Source organism: Rhamphochromis longiceps, linkage group LG2 (genome assembly GCF_057381845.1).
Source record: "Rhamphochromis longiceps isolate RC_006_pf linkage group LG2, R_longiceps_female_GT1.1, whole genome shotgun sequence".
Taxonomy (NCBI): domain Eukaryota; kingdom Metazoa; phylum Chordata; class Actinopteri; order Cichliformes; family Cichlidae; genus Rhamphochromis; species Rhamphochromis longiceps.
This window is the reverse complement of record NC_140558.1, coordinates 12,975,977-12,996,059: the sequence shown is the minus strand read 5'-3', so window position 1 is coordinate 12,996,059 and position 20,083 is coordinate 12,975,977. Positions and strand designations below refer to the sequence as shown.

At 39.5% G+C, this 20,083-nt stretch overlaps 1 protein-coding gene across 1 annotated transcript; it reads right to left on the bottom strand.

Moving 5' to 3' along the window:
- Positions 1-386: 386 nt before the first annotated feature.
- On the bottom strand, positions 387-2,095 carry LOC146677043 (uncharacterized). The gene is made up of 3 exons (XM_085380992.1): positions 1,281-2,095; positions 998-1,166; positions 387-486 (listed from the first exon to the last, which is right to left on the bottom strand). Exons 1-3 carry the CDS (start codon positions 1,969-1,971, stop codon positions 387-389), a joined length of 960 nt encoding a protein of 319 aa, XP_085237118.1. The 5' UTR covers positions 1,972-2,095.
- Positions 2,096-20,083: the final 17,988 nt, after the last annotated feature.

Sequence of the window (20,083 nt, the reverse complement as noted above, 5' to 3'; positions counted from 1 at the left end):
CCAGAAAAAGTTAAATAACCTGTTAAGACTTTAAAACAAAAAACACATATTGTGCCAAAAATGATCATAATCACCGTGCAACGCAACACGCACCCTGCTGTCACCACAACCATGGCCCTGGTCAGAAAACATCAGCAAAACCACGTGGTGAAACAAACCTACACATGTGGTCTAGAAACACTGCAGTAGCAGCATGTTGTTTTTTTTCTTTTCTTATGTAAATAAAGAACATTCCTACAAAGAAAGAACATCTTCATGAATTGGCTTCATGCATTCGACCAGTAAAAGGTTCCAGTACACATTGTGGAACAAAATTAACAAAGTAAAACTAACAGTCCACAGAGAGTCAAGATTTAGGCTTAGCGCCACTCGTGGTCGGCAAGATCCTAAATCAGGGTGAGGACTCGAGGGTTCACACTGAGACGACGCTTTGAGTTTTTGTTCTCTACTTTGGTTCCTTTTTCTGGGTTTATGGAGAAGAAACACCTGTAGAATAACAATCATATAAAAGTTTATTAAGCATTTTTATAATTGATCAGTTAAAATACACATACAAAGTAAGTAAAAATTAAGTATATACATATATATACAGTCATGGCCATGACCACGTTCAAGACAAAGTATAACCAAAATGCTGTGGGGAAGTGAACAATGCATGGTCAAAAGTATTGGCACCCTTCACGAGTGTCTTCTGCAGTGATATGTCACACTTTAGCATTGTTAAAATCCAAAGCAAAGGTTATAGGTAGTCAGACGTCAGTTGACGCTTGGTCTAGCCCTGAGTCTCGGCCAGGCTTGGACCCGGATTCAGACTGTTAATGTATTTAAAAAAACCAAACAAACAAAAAAAACAACAACAAAAAACAGAAAAAACAACTGAAACCGGCTCCAAAGCCGACCGAGACTCAGAGCCAGACCTGGACTCGAACCACATCAAAGCCAGACTCCAGATCCCAGAGTCTCAGTTATGAGAAATAACAAAGCCATATTTGTTCACCTCTGAAGAAACTCTAAAGTGGAAGCCAGCTCAGATGGATAATGGATGTTGAAATTGTAGTAGCTCCCGAACATGAGGCACAGTGCAGAAATGAAGGAGGATATGTTTGTGCTGACGAGGTGCCGATCAACACTCAGCATGTATCTTCTTGAGGAATAGCAGGACTGTCCTGTGAAGAAATTATTTAACAGGTTATATCAATAAACACGGCAGTCACATGACATTCTATAAAAAATGCACTTAAAAAAAAAAAGAGAGAGAGAGAGCTATGAAACAGACTTACCACACATGATAATAGTGGGTGTCAGAGGCACTTGCTCCAGTTGTACCTCATCTGCCAGACATGTATCTTCAACACAGAGAAGCATGGACTCCTCCTTCTCTTCAAAGTAGCTGAGTAGCTGTTTAAGGTAAAAGAGACACATGTTTCTGAGATAAGAATGACTATCCTTCTCTGGCATATCACTGGCTGAACTAGCAGATGCCATGGTTTCATGTGTGTTTTCTGAATATTCTGTACTGTCATTTGGGGGCTGAGGACGAGATTCCTTGTACATGTCATCAATACCATCTGGGGAACAAGCTTTATGCTTCCTACACATGTGAGAAGTAAATGATGACTTTTTTGTAAACATATGCTTACAACCACTTACTGGACATGACACAGACCTGCCCCCTGCAATATGATCATTTAAGTGAGACACTAGCTCTTTCACTGTTTGAAAATGGCGGGCACATAATGAAACTGCACATTTTAAATCTGCAACAAGAGCTTTAGGAGTAGCTTGAAGTGCAGGTGCATTGTGCACACGATAAAAATGCCCCTTGAAAGCAGAGTACGTGGTGAATGTTTGGCTGCAATTGGCGCCAACACATTTAAAAATACAACAAGGCTCATTCTTATGCACTCTGCAATGTAGTACATAGCCTCTTAATGTGACCAATACCTTTTTACAAAAGACGCAGATGATCATTTTTAGTATTTCTAAAGTTTGCCTGTGCTTTTCAGCTGAACTACCATGCTAGCGCTAGGTTATGAGCCTTGGTCTAAATATCAACTGGTGCTTTTATCTCGAAAAAACGTCGCCAAGATATTGAACTTACCGTGCAGACTTTCTGACGAACAAACACAGATCCTCAAAAAACACTTGAAATCGTATGTTTGTAATTTGTCCTAACAACGTAGTTGCTGAAAGTTCGATGTTTTCTTCTCCCGTCTTCTCTCTCGTGCTGGCTCGTTAGCTATAGTCGTGAACTAGGCGCTCTTCTCCTCCCGCCCTCACGTCATTATCCAATCAGAGACGAGCTTCAGATGCACATTCAAAATTAGGCGCGCTCAGTGCAACTGTGAGTGGCCTGAAGTAGCTTACAGCTCTGTGGAGATGAGGCACCATAGAGATCCTATGGGAGGCACTGTAAGTTTGTTTAGCCTTTTATCCGGTTGTTCAGTGATGACGCGACGAATCCTACTTCCGGGTCTAAAGTAGTCTGCGTTTAATATGGCTTTTGTGTTGTTAACATGTTTAATGTTATGTATTTTCTTCTATTTGATCTCAAAAAGCTCCTAAAACAGTCAGTGATCACTGTTGACCTCCCTCGGCTTTTATTACCGCTAATCATTTATTTAAGCTCAGTTTTTAAAACCTTACGATGTAACTACAGCCCAGCCCATGCAGCAGTATATGAATGACTAACCTCGTATTGTGGATGGATTATCTCAGTTGTTCTCCTGGCTGAAGTTTGGTCCTTTTACAGCATCCTGCCATGCGATTACATTTGTTCCTGACCACCGAGAACACTCACGGTAACTTTTATCGAGTGGAAAAAAAGTTAGCTTGTTTATATTATGCTAACATAGCTGTGTCGCTAGCGGTCACGTAGCACATCATTATATACCAGCTAGCCCAACTTCAGTAACCCTACAAACGTCACTGCTGTTTAGTTTTCTGTCTTCATTTATGCTGGAAGTGATAACAGAGCTGTACGTTTTAATTTGTTTCCAAAACCCAGCAGTCAGGACATGCTATATTGTATTTAGATAGAAGCTAGCGAGCTAACTTCATGCTAACTTCTAACTCCGTTAAATGTCATAAATTCCGTTTTCATGGATGCCTGGATGTTAAACTCAATTGTTACACCTGGTAGAGCAGAACGCTGATCATTTTATTAAAGATGAAAGACTTTAGACAGTTTTTCAACTCTCAGTAATGCCACAGTGATCGTTTGATATATGGACCTGCAGCGGAGTTTAGACCCAGACACGGCTAGTGACGTCAGACTGAACAACCGGATAATGAGACATTGCTGACCTAACCCAAAAAAGTATTCTAGTCTAAGTATCACATTGCAATTAAAAGAAACATAAAGAATACAAGCATTATGACAGAAGCATTACTTAGTCGTTAAATAATAATTTCTTATTGGTTACCCTACAATAGGCTGCAAATGATTTAAGAAAAAAACATGATGTAAACAATTTTAATTGTATATTTTTATATAGCCTATAAATGGAGAGGCAACCTCTCAGGTTCACAATGACATCTTCTGTGAAAACATTTTTATTAGTCCAATCCATGACTTTGCATCATTTCATGAATCATGTTAAAAGTAGGCCCAGTACATCCATGCAGTTGTAAAGTGACTTACATATACGTCATGTGTTTTTAAGGAAAACTGACTAAAACTGTGATTTTTACAGTATTTGCATGTCAAATTAACATGATTGTTTGGTTATGAGTATTACGGTGTTTCACTGTTTTTATTCACAGTATTTGTAGTTTTAACCAATAAATTTGATTATAATCACACATTCATGTTGTAAATATAACAGGAACATTCTGTTTAAAGGTTTACAATAATTCACTGTGATCGAAACAGGAAAGTTGTGTTTTGGGGTTTACTATACATTTCTGTAGGGGTTTTACATGGTTTTTATGTCAATTTCACTGCCCTTTTTTACAGTGTAGTCCTGCTATGTCAGTCCAGATTTTCTCTTCTTACTAAATTTGCTCTTGTATCCACTTTTTGTCTTTTGCTTTTTCTTCTTCCCTCTTTGCATTCTTTTTGTGTCTTCTCATTGCTTCTTCCCCACCTCAGCAATCAACGTCCCTATCACACGGTCCCTGCTCCGCCCTGTAGGGGTCACTGTGGCTCTTTGTCAGCCCCCTGTGCGACTGCAGCCCCTGTAGTGAAACGCCTCCCAGGCATCATTTTCTTGGTCAAAGTATAAAATGTTTTTTGTGCATAATGGAAGCTGGAGAATATTAACGGGGCAAATATCTGATTTCATGCAAAAGAAAATATCTGATGTACAGAAAGGAATATTAAACACGTCTCCTGGTATTGTAGTGTTTTGTGTGATGCGATGCTAAACAAAAAGAGATTCTCACTCTCACAGAGGGGGGAGAAGGAGGGAGGGAGGGAGGAGAGCAGCTTTATGGCCTCTTTTAAGTTTAATACTGTACTGAAGTTGCACACGTTAAAGGGTCAGTACATCCAAGTTTTAAAGGGAAAAAAAAGCAACTTATTGATCCATGCAAATAGTTTTGGTTTTTACAAATTTGTATGTTTTTGCATGCAAATCTGTAATAACTGCAGTCAAATTAAACTTTATTCTATCTCCATTTCCCATGCTTGGAAACCAGTCTCAGCTTTGGATTTGTCATCACTGGGTCTATATAAATCTGATTTTAAATGACGCTTTACCAACAATTTAAAATAAAATTAAATAAATAATCAGATAACTGAACTAGAAAAACTGTTTGTATATTCCCATGAAATACAGATGAAATGCCCGAGACAGCTGGAACTTGTACTAGTGAAAGTACTAAAATCTGCCCCCAGATGGACATCACCTGGGAAGAGGATGAAAAGCAGACTGAGGATAACATGTAGAAAGATTGTGCTGGCTAAGCTACAAGAGAAGGGTCTCTCATGGGGACATCAGCGAAACACTGTGAAAGCTGCAGCTCTATGCCCCATTGTACAAGAAAAGCCTTAAAATAATAAAAATGATCATGAAAATGTTTGTGAAACTATTTGACGTCTAGTGTATGAAAGTTGTCGTTGTTTTAGTATAATATCATTATTATAAAAAAAAAATCCTAGTTCGCCATGCAGCCGCTTTCATCCTTCAAGCTCGGGTCCTCCAGTACGACAGCCATATCTGTGTGTCTGTGTGAGTATACGCTCCCTATAAGGAAGCAACTTGTGACAGTGGGAAGGAAAACTCACTTTTCAACAGGAAGAAACTTCCAGAAGAACTAGTATCAGTCATGAGCAGTCATCTGCATGTTGTGAGCATAATCTATTCTTAGACTTCAGTAAAAAAAGAGCCCAGATTTCTTGTAATTCAAGCCCGTCACCAAATCTTCATCTTTCCTTCAGGTTTAGTGAAGTTGATCATTTTAAACTTAGAGTTAGCTTCACTAGAGATACACTCAAAGAAAACGTGATTTATTATTGCCTTTTATTCATTTTAGGCTCACACTGACTTATTACAAATATATCAAAGGGAGCCACTGTGAACTAAAAAGCATTCACAGGGTTACTGAAGCACATCAATAAATTTAGAAACACTTAAAGCAACTGGCCTTACATTTGAAAGCAGTAGGAATGGCTGCAGCTGAAAATAGTATTATGAAGGATTCAATGAAAACAGTTATAAAGGTTGCAACGTATAAATTCATGAACCGCACTGCGTGTTATTAGTTAGCAGGGAGTCAAGCAGATGATAAATGAAATCAATTTAGTTTTACTTATGTGGGATTCGTTCAGAGTAACAGTCACCTCAAACCTCCACAGGAAGCTAAAGACAATCATAGGATCCCCTATGAGCAGTGTTTGGTAATGGCGGGGAGGAAAAACTTCTTTTTAACATTTGCCACGACATTTTATTCAGATGCAGAGAAAGAGCTGACAGAGATGATGAATCACAATGAACACAAACTACGAGAGGGAGGACAAAATTGACACACAGTATTGGTAAATTACCACACGGAGAATGAAAATGCAGAGTGCATCAACAGCCAAAACTATAACAAAGTAAAGTTTGAAGCCAAGTCTTAACAGTAAAAAGGGTGCTGGTTCCAGTTAAAGATGAAAGATGAATGGTTTTGAGCCTAAACTTGATCAACAATGGAAGGTTTTTAGCACAGATGGAAATGAGGCCGGTGCTAGTGTAATATTTATGGCATAGAGATAAACTGCATGGTTGCCATGTTTCATGTGTATGAGAGTTAAATAACCACAACTAGAGACCATTTTACAATAGTACACTAATTCCATATGTGTCTTACATGCTAGTTCACATCTATACATCAGATACATCAGATGTGTACCTAAACACATGTACACATGTATAAACACATTATAGATTTAAAAGAATTGGAGCAGGGCTGGGGGCTATGTTTGGTGTAACATGTTATTGTAATCACATCACATTTTTCAGTAACACAGAAACACACTGCTGTCCTAAATTCAACAATCATCTTGCAGTTATGAATTAAAGAATTATGTCATCTTTACATGAGTTTTCAATTATCTGCATGACAGGTGGCTAGATAACAACATCACCACAGCAGCTAACTTTGGTCTTCATGGTAAAAGGCAAAAAAAAAAAAAAGTTTCACTGTCAGCAGCTTTTGGGGAGTAAAGAGATGGACGTATTTATTGCACTTAACGACAAGAATGTACTGGTAAAATGCAGCTGGGCCAGAGACTCCTACCCAGTGCTGCTAACAGGACATCAATGCTGTCAACCCCAAACACGTAATATTAAAGCTGAGTGCTCACCCCCACCAGCAGAGTCTATCATGGTGGCTTCATGAGTTCATCTTAGAAAAGCAGAATTCCTTCTGAAACTTTACTGCTTTCATGTGTCTCTGTGGTTGGTCCACTTTCAGTTCACCTCGACAAACAAACAGCACCAGTGAAAATTCAAGTTATTTGTTCTGTATCAGACTAACAATTTGATAGTGGTCCAAATGGGCAAACACACCTAAGCTCCAGTACAATGAACACACTGGGTACACGGAGGAGTCACCAGACTGATGAAGTGAGAAATCTTGATATGTTGCAATACGGTTTGGCTGTGAAACCATAATGCACTCTGGGGCTTACCAGGAAAGAATATACTCTGCCAAAAATGAATCACATGTGGCATCCCCGACACTTTATGATAAAATAAAAACTTGTCAGGCTAAAAACTCAACATTACTTATTAAAAGTGGGTTTTTCTTTTTAGTCTTATGTAAATATCAGAAACACTTAAGAGACTACAATTCTCTGTTCACATTAAGGCTCTTAGGGAATCTGACCCAAGCAACAACCTCTGGAAGTAAAAAATTGAAGTGGAGGCCACAACTGCAGTTCCCCAAGTGGCCACTTGAGGCTGCCTCCAAAGTCGATCCTCATGGCCAACTTCAGAAGAGAAATAAACATGTTTACACCATTGTACAGAAAACAGTTTTGGTATCCATACAGTAGCTACTATTCACTATTTGAAAAAACAAAAACAAAACAGGCTTAAAGGCTCGAAATTGGCATTTTTGGGGGGACTGTGTTGACAGGTATGGGTACATGTGTAATTCACTCAGACCGGTTTAGTTACTAAGTTAGCATTTAATATAGTTGATGGTTCAGATCAGATCTTCACAAGCCAATGGATAATGTCTGTGTAATAACGGGCTGGCCCTGCTAAGACAAACTAGTAGTCCACCACTGTTGTTTTGATGTCATTATGCAAAACAAGCTCAAATCATCAGAACTCCTCCAGCATGCTGTTAGATGGTTTGAGGAGCTTGGGCAAATGTGCAGCAGCATGCTTGGTGAAAACCAAACACATTACAAACATCTCCACTTTGGTCTTGTTTGTCCAAAGGACGTCGTTCCAGAAGTCCTTTTAGAGAGAAGAGGCTTTCTCCTGGCAACTCTTCCAAACAAGCCATATGGTTCAGTCTTTTTCTCATTGTGCTGTCATGTATTTTATCCTTTAACATGCTAACTGAGGCCTGTAGAGTCTTGCAGTTTCTGTGAGCATTGCTGACGTTGCAGTGATTTTACACAGTGCCCTGGAGACTGTGGCACTGTGTTAACACACACGTGACATATCCAGACCACGAAAACATCTCCTTTTGTAGAGTTTTATTTAAATAGCATTAACAGGCTTACTCTCTTAATTCCTCTGAAATATCTCCAAATTAAATTTCAAATGATTACCATTTCAAAGCCGATTTCTTCCTCATCATTACAAACTCAAGAGTGAGTGAGTGAGTCTTGTCTGCAAACAGTTTACAGATTGTCTCATTGCTGTTTCAAAAGACAGGGAAACAAAACTCATTCAGAATCTTGGAGAAAAACATAAAATAGCAAAAGTATTTTTTACTGTTGCTGAAAAAACAAAACAAAACAAAAGATTCATTATAAAAACTGCAGCTCGGATCATCTGACCTATTAAAAATGACCGTTCACGTCTGCTGCCATTCTACTTTAATGCTGTACACAGAGCCTTAATGCACAACAAATAATAAGCATTAGTGTTAACGATGATAACGAAGCAGCATTCATTAAAACCTGATGTCAGCGTCCTGCAGATGAAAGAGAACTAAGGCATGAAAAGCAAAATAGAAGATATTTATGGGTCTGATGAAGCAAACACACACACACACACACACACACACACACACACACACACACACACACACACACACACACACACACACACACACACACACACACAAAAACTAGTCTTCATTTGCTGCCTTTGTGTTCTCTCTCCTTTTGGCTGTGTTCTTCATTACAGGGAAATCATACCCTGCAGAGCCACTCGGCAGTATCTGACTCAGTGTAATAAATGTATATTCTACTGATACTGTAGCAACTGTTGACTCAATCCCTACCTATATAAAGAACATGTAGGCTGTATGTGTGTCAGCTGTCAAACATAATGAGACTGTGCGCAGATTAGACAAAATGTAGACAGCAATTATTCACTTAGAAGTTTATGTTTTGTGTCTCCCTGTACACTGTTCACCACAGATGTATTAGAAAGCTCTCATGTCACATTTCCGATGTCTTGTACGCTCCCATTTCTACATACCAACTCTGGCTTTTAGCCTTTGCTTGCTCAGTGAAGTGTAACCCTCACAGGAAGCCGTTCGGATTGGTTCTGCAGTAAGTTGTGACCGTGTGAAGTACATCCGCACTTATGGATGCTGTGACTTTTATTTGTTTATTTTTTCAGCGTGGGCTAAGAGGTAGCTGATGTGAATAAAATAAATGACTCAATGAAAAAAAAAAACAGTGCTATTTTCCCTCTGCATGGTTCCTCTCAAGTACTTAACTTAAAGTACTGCTTTTCAGAACATTTGATGTCAGTCACTTTAGTGAGGACAGTTTGTCCAACTGTTGTTTTTGCAGCTAAGATAAAAAAAAAAGTATGCAGGTGTTGGCGTGGGTACAAAATGGAAATGGATGGCATTTGAAATAAAGAGCTTAGGTTGGGGCAAATCACCTTTTTAAAGTTAGGAAAGGATTGTCTGCTATGGAGAAGTGTGACATTTTCTTTAATTCAGTTCAGTTTCAATTATATAGCACCCAGTTGCAATAGCAGTCTCCTCAAGGAGTTTGGCATTGTGGTAAAATTTCTATAGTAATAGAGGGAAATCCCCAACAATCAGCTGGCCTCCTTACACCAAGCACTTGGTGACAGTAGGAAAGAAAAACTCTCTTTAACAGGAAGAAACCTCCAGAAGAACCACTCTCATGCAGGGTCGGCTATCTGCTGCGACTGGTTGGAGGAAGACAGGACAAAAGAGACATTGTTGACCCATCTATGTACCACAAACTCCTCCCTCTGTGGGCTTTACAAGAGATATAATTCTCATTCTCATTTTCCGATTTAGGGAATTAATAGAAATTTATTGATTCTGATTCCTCATTGATTTGTGCTTCTCACTGAGAGTCAAAACCGTTGTTAAGCAGCAAGACATTAAATTCATGTGAATTAATTACATGCTGAGTGGTGCATGTTTATTGTAATCATTGTTAGGGTTGTAACTAAAAAAAAAAGTAATGTTTTGCAGATATTACACAGAAGGCTTTTCTTTAAATACACTATGTTTCATTACTTTCATATTTCTCATAAAACACATAAAACACAATTACCAGTTAACAATATAAACCTATAGGCTTCTGGCCCACACACCAACACAAATGCCTTCCATAATGAGGACATACATATGATCATTCTCCATCGTGGGGATTCTACTCTAGAAACCTGAACAGGTAGAAGCGGAGGCTGCAGCCTGACTGCTCATCACTGCTTTTGTTACCTGTTGAAGTTCAGGGTCTGGCTGCTGGGCTGGGGTCGGCATTCACTCAGCTTTAACATCATTCTGGGTTCTTGGCTAGTTTAGCGTTAGCATGCTTGCATGGAGCTGTTAGCAACATAATGCAGCCGTTTCTGTCCTGGATGCAGTTTGCTGCTTTCCATCTCGCTCATCCTTTTGTACACAAAAAAATATCCACGCTGCAGACTGCACCACTATCTTCCTCCTGCACACAAATTGAAAACAGCTGACTCTAGTGCAAGTGCAAGTAGAACCAACAGAGTACTTGATCTATGACCTCCATGGTGGACCGGTGCCTTGTCCAGGATAAATTAAAAACAGAAACTTCCTTTGTGTTTTAAACACATTCCACAAAAGTGACAAAATGAGCTTTTTGTTTTTATCTTTGACAATTACCTCTGGTAGTGCTTATGATTCATCACCATTCTACATAATGTCATATTTACATTATTTCAAACACATATATGATGATATGATGCCTTGAAGGTTTACAGCAGATAAACAAATAGAATGAAAAAGACCAAAGAATCTAAATAAAGCTACACAATGATCAGGCTTGCTTCACTAATATTTTATATTCTCTGGCTATAATGTCAGAATACTGCATTAACTAGAAAAATATCAAGTCCTTCCAGATCTCCCTCTATAATATGAATGTAGTCAAGAGTCTGCCTAAATTTACACAACTCCTACTACCTTTTTAATGTTCAGAAAAGGCTGCTTCCATGATTAGAAGGTCCCCATCACAGGTTGCTGTATATGAGAAGTGCTAACAATAAAATTGGAAAAAAAACACCTTTCTTCCTTCTTCTCCTCCCTAGAGTCTTCTTCTCTGTCTCTTGCTCCCCTTGCTCTTAAGCTTAAAGGACCAGTGTGGGTCTGCATGTGGTTTTGATACAGTCCCCTGAGTCCAAGCCGGCTGTTTGAGTCCCAGATCACGTGTTATCACTAATTAATGGAAAGAGAGACAAAGTAGAAAGACTATCTGCACTGTGATCATAGGGAAAATGTTCCACTTGGCTCCTGAGCTCATACTGCATGACCCTCAATGTCTTTTGCTCAGGCGTTTCCACCCAACCCAGAAGCTCTGATCAAATAGCCTCAGCCCTCTCTGGGGAGTATAAACGTGCTTTCAATAACCACCTTAAGACCTTGTCCCTTAACCTAGTAGGTCTCAATCTGGAAAAATTGGGGTCAGTGCTAGAGGAGAGTGAATGATCAGGGAGATACAAAGTCAAGCAAAGCTGGGGGGGGGTTATTGGAAGAGAAGCATGCTTATGTACAAAGCATGCTTATGTACTTATCAATAAATGTAGTTGAAACACCTGAGCTATTAGTTATAACTAAGGCTTATAATTAAATAAAATAACATGATCAATGATTAATGATCACTACATACACACACACACCTTCTCATTTAATGTTTTTTCTTTATTTTAATGACTATTTGCATTGTAGATTCTCACTGAAGGCATCAAAACTATGAGCGGACACATATGGAATTATGTAGTAAACAAAAAAGTGTGAAATAACTTAAAACACATTTTATATTTTAGATTCTTCAACATATCCACCCTTTGCTTTGATTACTGCTTTGTACACTCTTGGCATTCTCTTTCTGACCTTCATGAGGTCATCACTCAAAATGGTTTTCCATCAGTCTTGAAGGAGTTCCCAGAGATGCTGAGCACTTGGTGGCACTTTTGCCTTCACTCTGCGGTCCACCTCATCCCAAACCATCTTCATTGGGTTTAGGTCAGGTGACTGTGGAGGCCAGGCCATCTGGTACAGCACTCCATCACTCTCCTTCATGGTCAAATAGCCCTTACACAGCCTGGAGGTGTGTTTGGGGTTATTGTCCTGTTGATGGTCCAACTAAACGCAAACTAGATGGGATGGCATGCACTGCAGGATGCTGAACCATGCTGGTTCAATGCGCCTTCAATTTTGAATAAATCCCCAACAGTGTCACCAGCAAAGTTCCCCTACATCATCACACCTCCTCCATGCTTCACGTTGGGAGACCATCCGTTCACGTTTTCTGCGTCTCACAAAGACACAGTGGGTAGAACCAAAGAGCTCAAATTTGGACTCATCAGACCAAAGCACAGATGTCCACTGGTCTAATGTTCATTCCTTGTGTTTCTTGACCCAAACAAATCTCTTCTGCTTGTTGCTTTTCCTTAGTCGTGGTTTCTTAGCAGCTATTTGACCATAAAGGCTGGTTCACACAGTCTCCTCTGAACAGTTGATGTAGAGATGTGTCTGCTACTGGAACCCTGTGTGGCAATAATCTGAGGTGCTTTTAACTTTTCTGAGGCTGGTGACATGGATGAATTTTCCTCAGCAGCAGAGGTGACTCTTAGTCTTCCTTTCCTGGGTCGCTCCTCATCATAGTGCTTGATGGTTTCTGCGACTTGCGCTTGGGGACACAGTCAATGTTTTAGCAATTTTCTGGACTTACTGACCTTCAGTTCTTAAAGTATTGATGGACTGTCGTTTGTCTTTACTTAGCTGATTGGTTCATGCCATAATATGAATTCTAACAGTTGTCAAACAACAGCACAGTCAACAAAGCAAAGCTTGTCTGCTTTCAGAAATCTTTAATATAAAGCATATTAACCTTTTTTTTCCCTGCTACACAATTCCATATATATCGTGCTTCATATATTTGATGTCTTCAGTTTGTATCTACAATGTAGAAAATAGTAAAAAGAAAGAAAAACCATTAAAAGAGAAGGTGTGTCCAAACTTTTGACTGGTAGTATACATACTATGCTGCACCTACTTTCTCAAGCAACAGTGAGAAAAGAGGACAGAAGAGGACACGACTGCTGTTTATACGTTAACTCAGCAGGGATATTATTTGACTGACTGGAGAATAATCGTTGAAAACAAGACACAAAATGATTCACCCGCTCACAACCATAAACCCCTAAACTAAACATATTTGTTTCCACTTTGGGTATTGGTGAGATGATTTGTAAATAAAGGGTATGTAATGTTGCTATATAAAATAATGTTTCATTGAATGGGTTACATATGGTAACATTTATGTCTTAGAGAAGCACGATACAGATTAAATTACTCTTAATTTCATGGTGACATATACACAAGTACAGTCTCCTGCTGGGTATTCTGATAATACAGTCAAAATACAAAAGTGAGCAAAATGAGGAAAAGAAAAGCCAGATCACTCTTCAACAGCAGTCTCGAGATCTCTGCTGCATCTTTCTGCATTTCTGACACGGATGTTAAAAAGCATGCTCTGGTTGAAGAATTTCAAAGATGGGGCTTTATGTGATTTTCCAGGGTCTTTGTGAGTTCGCCCTCGCTAACTAAAGCCACAAGGAAACAGCTTTAAAAACACATCGCTGAGCTCCTCGCAAGCTCCGAGTGGGAGGACGAGCGAGCAAAAGGTGGGAAACAATCCGCTTCTGCTTGAAGAAATTACCACTTCACTGTGAAAAAAAAAGAAAAAAAAAACACATGCAGCTCTGAAGCGCTGCACTGATATGAAAAATAATTTAAAAAAAAAAGAGAAATAAATAGGAAGCAGAACTCCTCCACCTCTCATGCCGTTCATTTATTCGCACCAGGCGGAGAGTTTATCATTTGCGGTCCACGAAAACATCAGTCATGTTACAGCACGCTAGTATTTCACCATTATGGCAGAAGAAAAAAACAAATGTGTGAATTACTCCATTTGATGTGTTTTCCTAGCCTGAGGCTGCTTTTAACCCAAACACTTAATGAGAAAAATGAAGAGAATTTATACCCACTGAAGGGAGAGAGGAACCTTATATGAATGTTGACTTTGATGTAAATAAACGTGGTGTGATTTTTCTTTGAACAGACGTCCCTTACATTTCACGATCTGTGTCGCCATCGTCCCAGAAAAGTGAAAGGAAATATTAAATAAAGCTCCGAGCTCCGCGAATAACACCCAAACATTCCTCTCCGTATAAATCCATGGAAAGATTTGTCAGCCAATCAGTTGCTTTTATCAGCCTGTCGATCGAGCGCGGCCACACGGTGAGCTATCGACCCTTCGACCCTTTCAGCGTCCAGGCTCTTTGCTGAAAGACGACCTGCAGAGGAGATCAAACCTGCAGCATGCTGCGTACGAGGCGCTCTCTCTGTCTGGGCCTCAACATTAGTGAACATTAGAAGACACTTCATCAATCATGAGAGAGAGATAGAGAGAGAAAAAACAACAACAGGAAGTGAACAATGGAAAGAAACAGAAGGAGAAGAAAGTGAGGACTGGATTAGGAAGGACACAGTGCCAGCGCAGTGACGGAGCTGTTTGAATAGGAAACCAGTCAGTTCTTTAATAACCAGGCAGGAAATAGTCGTGTCAGGCTTTTAATCAGTCAGTCAGTCAGCGAAGCGGAGGATCGATGCCACAGCCGGCCAGTGGCTGACTGGTTACTGACTGGATGTTGTGAGGCTCAGCGGGTCAATCTCTGCGATCGATGCTGAAAACAAGCAGAGACACAGCCTGCTGTGTGTGTGTGTGTGTGTGGCTTCTTCTCTGTTTTCTGAATAGAAGTTCAGTAGAAATTCTTTTTGTCTTTGAACACCAAAGAAACCAAACTATACACACAGATGCATATAGAAAAAAAAAGGTCTCCCTTTGGCAACAATTTCATAAAGTACAGTTTATGTATCATCGCCAGTTTGAGAAATATGTGACACAAAGATAGAAAAAGACGAAATCGGCTGCAATAAAATGTTCTATCTGTTGTTTGAAAACAGGACCGTACTTAAATGATTATCACTTAACAAACACACATTTCATACATATGTGATGTATTGTGAATAGTCATTATTTTCCATTAAAACCCAGAGCAACAACTTAGAAGGATGGAGCCAGATGCAGGACACACTGAGGCAGGATAATCCAAAAATCCAAAATCCAATACTTAAGTCGAAAAACAGACAGCGGTCAAACACAGAGTGACAGCGAGGCAACCAATTCAGGTTTGGAGCAGGCAAAGACAAACTCCATAAAAAGGTCTTCAAAAGGTCATGCACACTACAGACAATCAGGATGAAGATGAAACCCTGAAACACACCACGAGAAAAGGACCAAACTGGGAAAGGCTGCTGTGCTGGCTTTGGTTGGATAAAACCCAACAAGATGTTCTGGCTGGGAACAAAGGGAAGAATGGGAGTGTTTGTACTGGGATAAGTGGACTGATTGCACTCAGGTGAATACTTAGCAGGTACAGGAAACAGATGTGAAAAAACACCCAGGTAATACTAAACAGGACACAACAGCCAGTTACGGAGGAGGTAAAACCAATAAAAAGAAGGAATTAGAGCTGACAGGAACAGACAAGAACCAGCGATCACAAAATATAACAGAGTGCAAACGGAGGAACGGTTTCTCGTACAACTTCCCATACTTACAGAAGGGCATAAAGTCTAAAGGGGTTATAGCTTAGTAAATGACCCACAGAGCTTTGGCCTGGCTCTTTGCATGAATGTGCTGCAGAGGTGCTTTTAGGCAGAAGAAAACGAGCATTGCACTGTGTTGTAAGTGATGCATGGAAGCAAAATAAATCCTGTTTTTTTCCTTGTTTGTGACTTTACTACGAAAATGGGCTCTGTTGCAGTGACGTCTCTCCCGGCAACAAGGCAAGTGGAACGCAGCATTAGGTCTTAGGTTATCTCAACGACACCTCTTCCATCGACTGGGCAGCTGAACAAGAGGAACCAAAGCTGTAATCTGACTGTCAGGTGTTGTAAAGACACCTTGAATTAGGCAGGCAGAACTGTCAAGGAGAAAAGGTCAAGGTGGATGATCTGGGAATATGGTGAATGATTTCTTTTTCTTCAAAGACTACTGACTGATTTTTAACAACTTGAAACACCAGGGGAATCGTATCATGTCACAGTTAGTTGTGGTGAACATTTAAGCAAAATTGAGTGTTGTTTGTGTTAAGCTGTTGAAACAGTCCACCGTTCACTCTATTTTAAGCTGAAGTTTTAAGCTCAACTTTACTTTTATTTTTATTCACAACAGCACTCGCAGCAATCTGAAATATTAGGCAAAACACTCCGGCAATCAAACAGTGACCCACACTTCGCAATGGTGGGAAAAAAGAATTCCCTTTTAAGAGGAAGAGACCTCAAACTGAACCAGGCTCAGGGAGGGACAGGGACAGTTAGGAGTGAGGAAAAAGGAGCATAGCCAAGGACAAAAAATAAACTATGTGAGAAATGAAAAATGGAAGAAAAAGAATTAAAAATTTAGAAAATGCTCAATTCATCATGAGAAGTCGCCCAGCAGCCAGAGCCTAGTGCAGCTTAACTCAGTGAGGATTCAGGGTCACCGGACCCAGCCCTAACTATATGCTTTAGCAAAAAGGAAAGTTTGAAGCCTAATCTTAAAAGTAGAGATAGTGTCGCTCTCCAAACTGGAAGCTGTTCCCACAGAAGAGGGGCCTGAAAACTGAAGGCTCTGCCTCCCATTCTGCTTTTAAATACTCTATCACAGTACAATGTACCAACTACACATGCTCCTAGGCTCCCATAGTTCTTAGATGTATTCACTGTCAAAGAAAATAAAAACATTAGAGTTTTAGAATTTTGTTTTTGTTATAATGCTTCATTTTACAGTTTTTGTTAGCCCGCTTCAGATCAAATGTTGTACGAGGCTTATGAACTAAACTGTGTTTATTTGCTGTCTGGGGCTGGGCAGGTTGTGTTTAGTTTTTATGAGAGCTTGTCTGCTTAATACACGCTGCCTGTGTGCATTAAAATCTCTGAGCTACAGATTAAAATTGCAGCAAAGTTTAAAGCTGAAATCTCCTAAATGGGTCATTAATATATATGAACATACAATACTGTATTTTTACTTTACTATTACAACCCACATGAGTTGTATTTCTTGATGTTCTCAAACTATAAAGTTGTTGATTAGCGCAGTTTAAAGGATGAAAACAAACTGATCCCCTGTAATGTTAATGTAATCTGTACAGATTAAGTTTAATGGACCATTCTGTTCTTTTTGGATTTACACCAGCATTAATGCATTCTCTCTGATCCAGATTTCTTACATGATAATACTTCAAAATAACAGAGCGGTTTATTTCTTACTTTATTTTTTTAAAGTTAACATAGAACAGGGAAAAAAAGAATAAAAAACAAACAAAAAACTGCCAAAGCACAAAATCTGACCACGAGAAGGTTACTTGTATCTTTATACTAAAGAACAAACAAAGCTGTTGTTTGCGCATTTTTAAATGGCCATCTGGTTTGTGAGTAAAATCTTGTCAAAAAGATGATAACGTTGCTACGTGTGGTTATACTGAATCGCTCAAGGTGTACAAATTTAAATCGATCCAACATGATTTGGCTTTAGAAATTCAGCCATTCGCTCACTCGAAACAGTGACATCCAAATGCTCTCTTTTATTCAGTTCAATTCAATTGGACAAATCATAACAGCACTGCTGCTTTATATGGTATGGTAAAGACTATACAATTATTATTTAAATAACTGTTAAATTATATTTCCTACACACTAAATAAATAATAGGGGCCACATTAAAGGCTTCATTTTGTTTTTTTAGCCCTTAAAGTCAAAGTTTACGAAATTTAAGCAGAATTTAAAGAGGACATTAAAGACGAGCCTACAAAATGACCTCAGAGAATATCATAAAGGAGGGGGAGGAGTGAATTTGTGTCGGTAAACAAAATGAAGCCTTCGCTGTCATGTCTGACAAAGACAGGCAGAAGGTCTGTGAAGTTGGTCTCCAGTCGGTTTGCCAAACAGTGGAGTGCTGTCTCTCTTCTCTCTCCAGCCTTCATCATCCTCTCCCCATTCACAACCACACCTTGCTGAGAGGAGGCTCATTCCTCTTGTCTCCTGCTGCCTGCAAAAATTGGCCCAGAGGACAAAAGGAGGTGGTGGGGAAGGCGGGTGAGGAAAGAGGGGGAGAGTATCTTCTGACACACAGAGTCTCCATCCCGCTTACACAAAACTTTCCTCTGGAGCTTCAGCACAGCTGCTGGTTTAACGTCTGTTATCCTGATAATGAACTCGGCTAAAGACCGCCTGAAGGGTTTCTACACAATTCACACTCAAAACATTAAAGACCAAAGTTCTGCTGCTGAGATGAGTACATGCTCTGATGTGTTTAGTTAGCTGTGTAACTATATGATTTTATTAATGTATGTTATGAAAAAACACATATAGGATCATTACATCATGCCTGTAGTTCTAAACACAACTCAAGAATTCACAGAAATCCCAGCAATTTCCACAGCACCTGAACACAGCATGGATTTGTGAGTCCATGTGGAGTGTAAAAAGAGTTGATTAATGTAACAGGATCAGCACGTGTCAGGTGTTACATGCACGGCCTAAACGAAAATAAAAAGAATGTCACATATTTTTTCACATATTTATATTCACAAGACGTTTTCAGACTTGTATTTGTGAGCTGTTTGGAACAATTGTGAAGAACCAAAATTACACAAAATGACTCTTTGCACACACATGTAAACCTTATTTAACATTTGTAGATAATGCAACACACATTTAGTGCATATGAGTGTATTGCAGTTCCATAGCTAACTAAACAATGTAGGGTAGCATGGCGTCATGTCTGTCCTGCATGTTGTCCTTCTATTTTTAATGCTGTTCCAAAGAGAATTGCATTGAAGTGTTTGCATGCACAGTTTGCTTAGTTTTGTGCAAAATGCATCAATTTAGTCTTTTTAAACACAACATTTTGTATATGGTGAGTGTGCTGAATGGCATTGGGACACAGCTTCAGCTTACAGCAGTTAAAGAGCTACATACACAAGACATCCGTTGAAAAGAGCATGCTGCTCCCTGGAGCATGACTCCCAAAGGTGTAGTACCACAGAAAACATTTGTACAAATTTGTTTGTGCAGGCTGTATTGATCTTTGCTCCAAAGAGTCCACGTAGCAACAGTAAGGGAATGAGGAAGCTAGCAACAGATGCACCAGCGTGTCTGGGAGTGAAACTGTTCAACCTCTGACAGACAAACTCAGCAGGAACAGAGTGTTTCCAATGTTACCAGTCCATTAAATAACCATTATCAGTTGTTATTACTCCCATAGATATCACCAGTAGGTGCTATCACCCACCACTATGCTTAGTAGGCCATTATAACCTGTTTTAATGGTGGTGTTGTCATGCTGCTGTTTCCACTTCAAAAGAACAACAAGAGTCTGAGAGGGAGCAGAAATCAGGCGGTGTCCACACAGGAAATCGAGTCCCGTTTGTATCCACAGTTGTACCCACTAATCTGAGAAGCTCCGAATCTGCCAGGCAGGTATCAAGAACTTGACTTCACAACCTCAAGACAACATTTCTAGGATTTCCACACAAAATCTCAAAATTAACCGGAGCTTCTTTTCATAAAGGATAAAATCTTCTGGTTACAAAGAACTACATTTCCCCTACGAGCACACTGCCTCGCCTGTTTGGTGTTTTGTGTAACAGACTATAAAAAACTCTGGAGAGTGCAATGTGATAATACAGACAAATATAAATTCATCCTTAACCCCACATAGTTTACAGTTTTAATGAGAATATTAAATTATGAATTCCCTCCCTGCCTGCAGAGCCATGATTGTGAACCGTTTGTTTGTGTGATGATTTTCTTAGCAGATCACTAATACTAGGAACTGGCAACAAAACATGTAGATTTTGAATGTGTTGTGCCAGAAACTTAAGTATTATCTAAT

Excerpts from the sequence above, each read along its gene's own strand:
- LOC146677043 (XM_085380992.1), bottom strand. The coding sequence starts at position 1,971 with ATGATCATCTGCGTCTTTTGTAAAAAGGTATTGGTCACATTAAGAGGC. Across the intron at positions 1,167-1,280 it reads ACCCACTATTATCATGTGTG|GACAGTCCTGCTATTCCTCA; the intron begins GTAAGTCTGTTT and ends ATTTCTTCACAG. Across the intron at positions 487-997 it reads ACTTTAGAGTTTCTTCAGAG|GTGTTTCTTCTCCATAAACC; the intron begins GTGAACAAATAT and ends GTTATTCTACAG.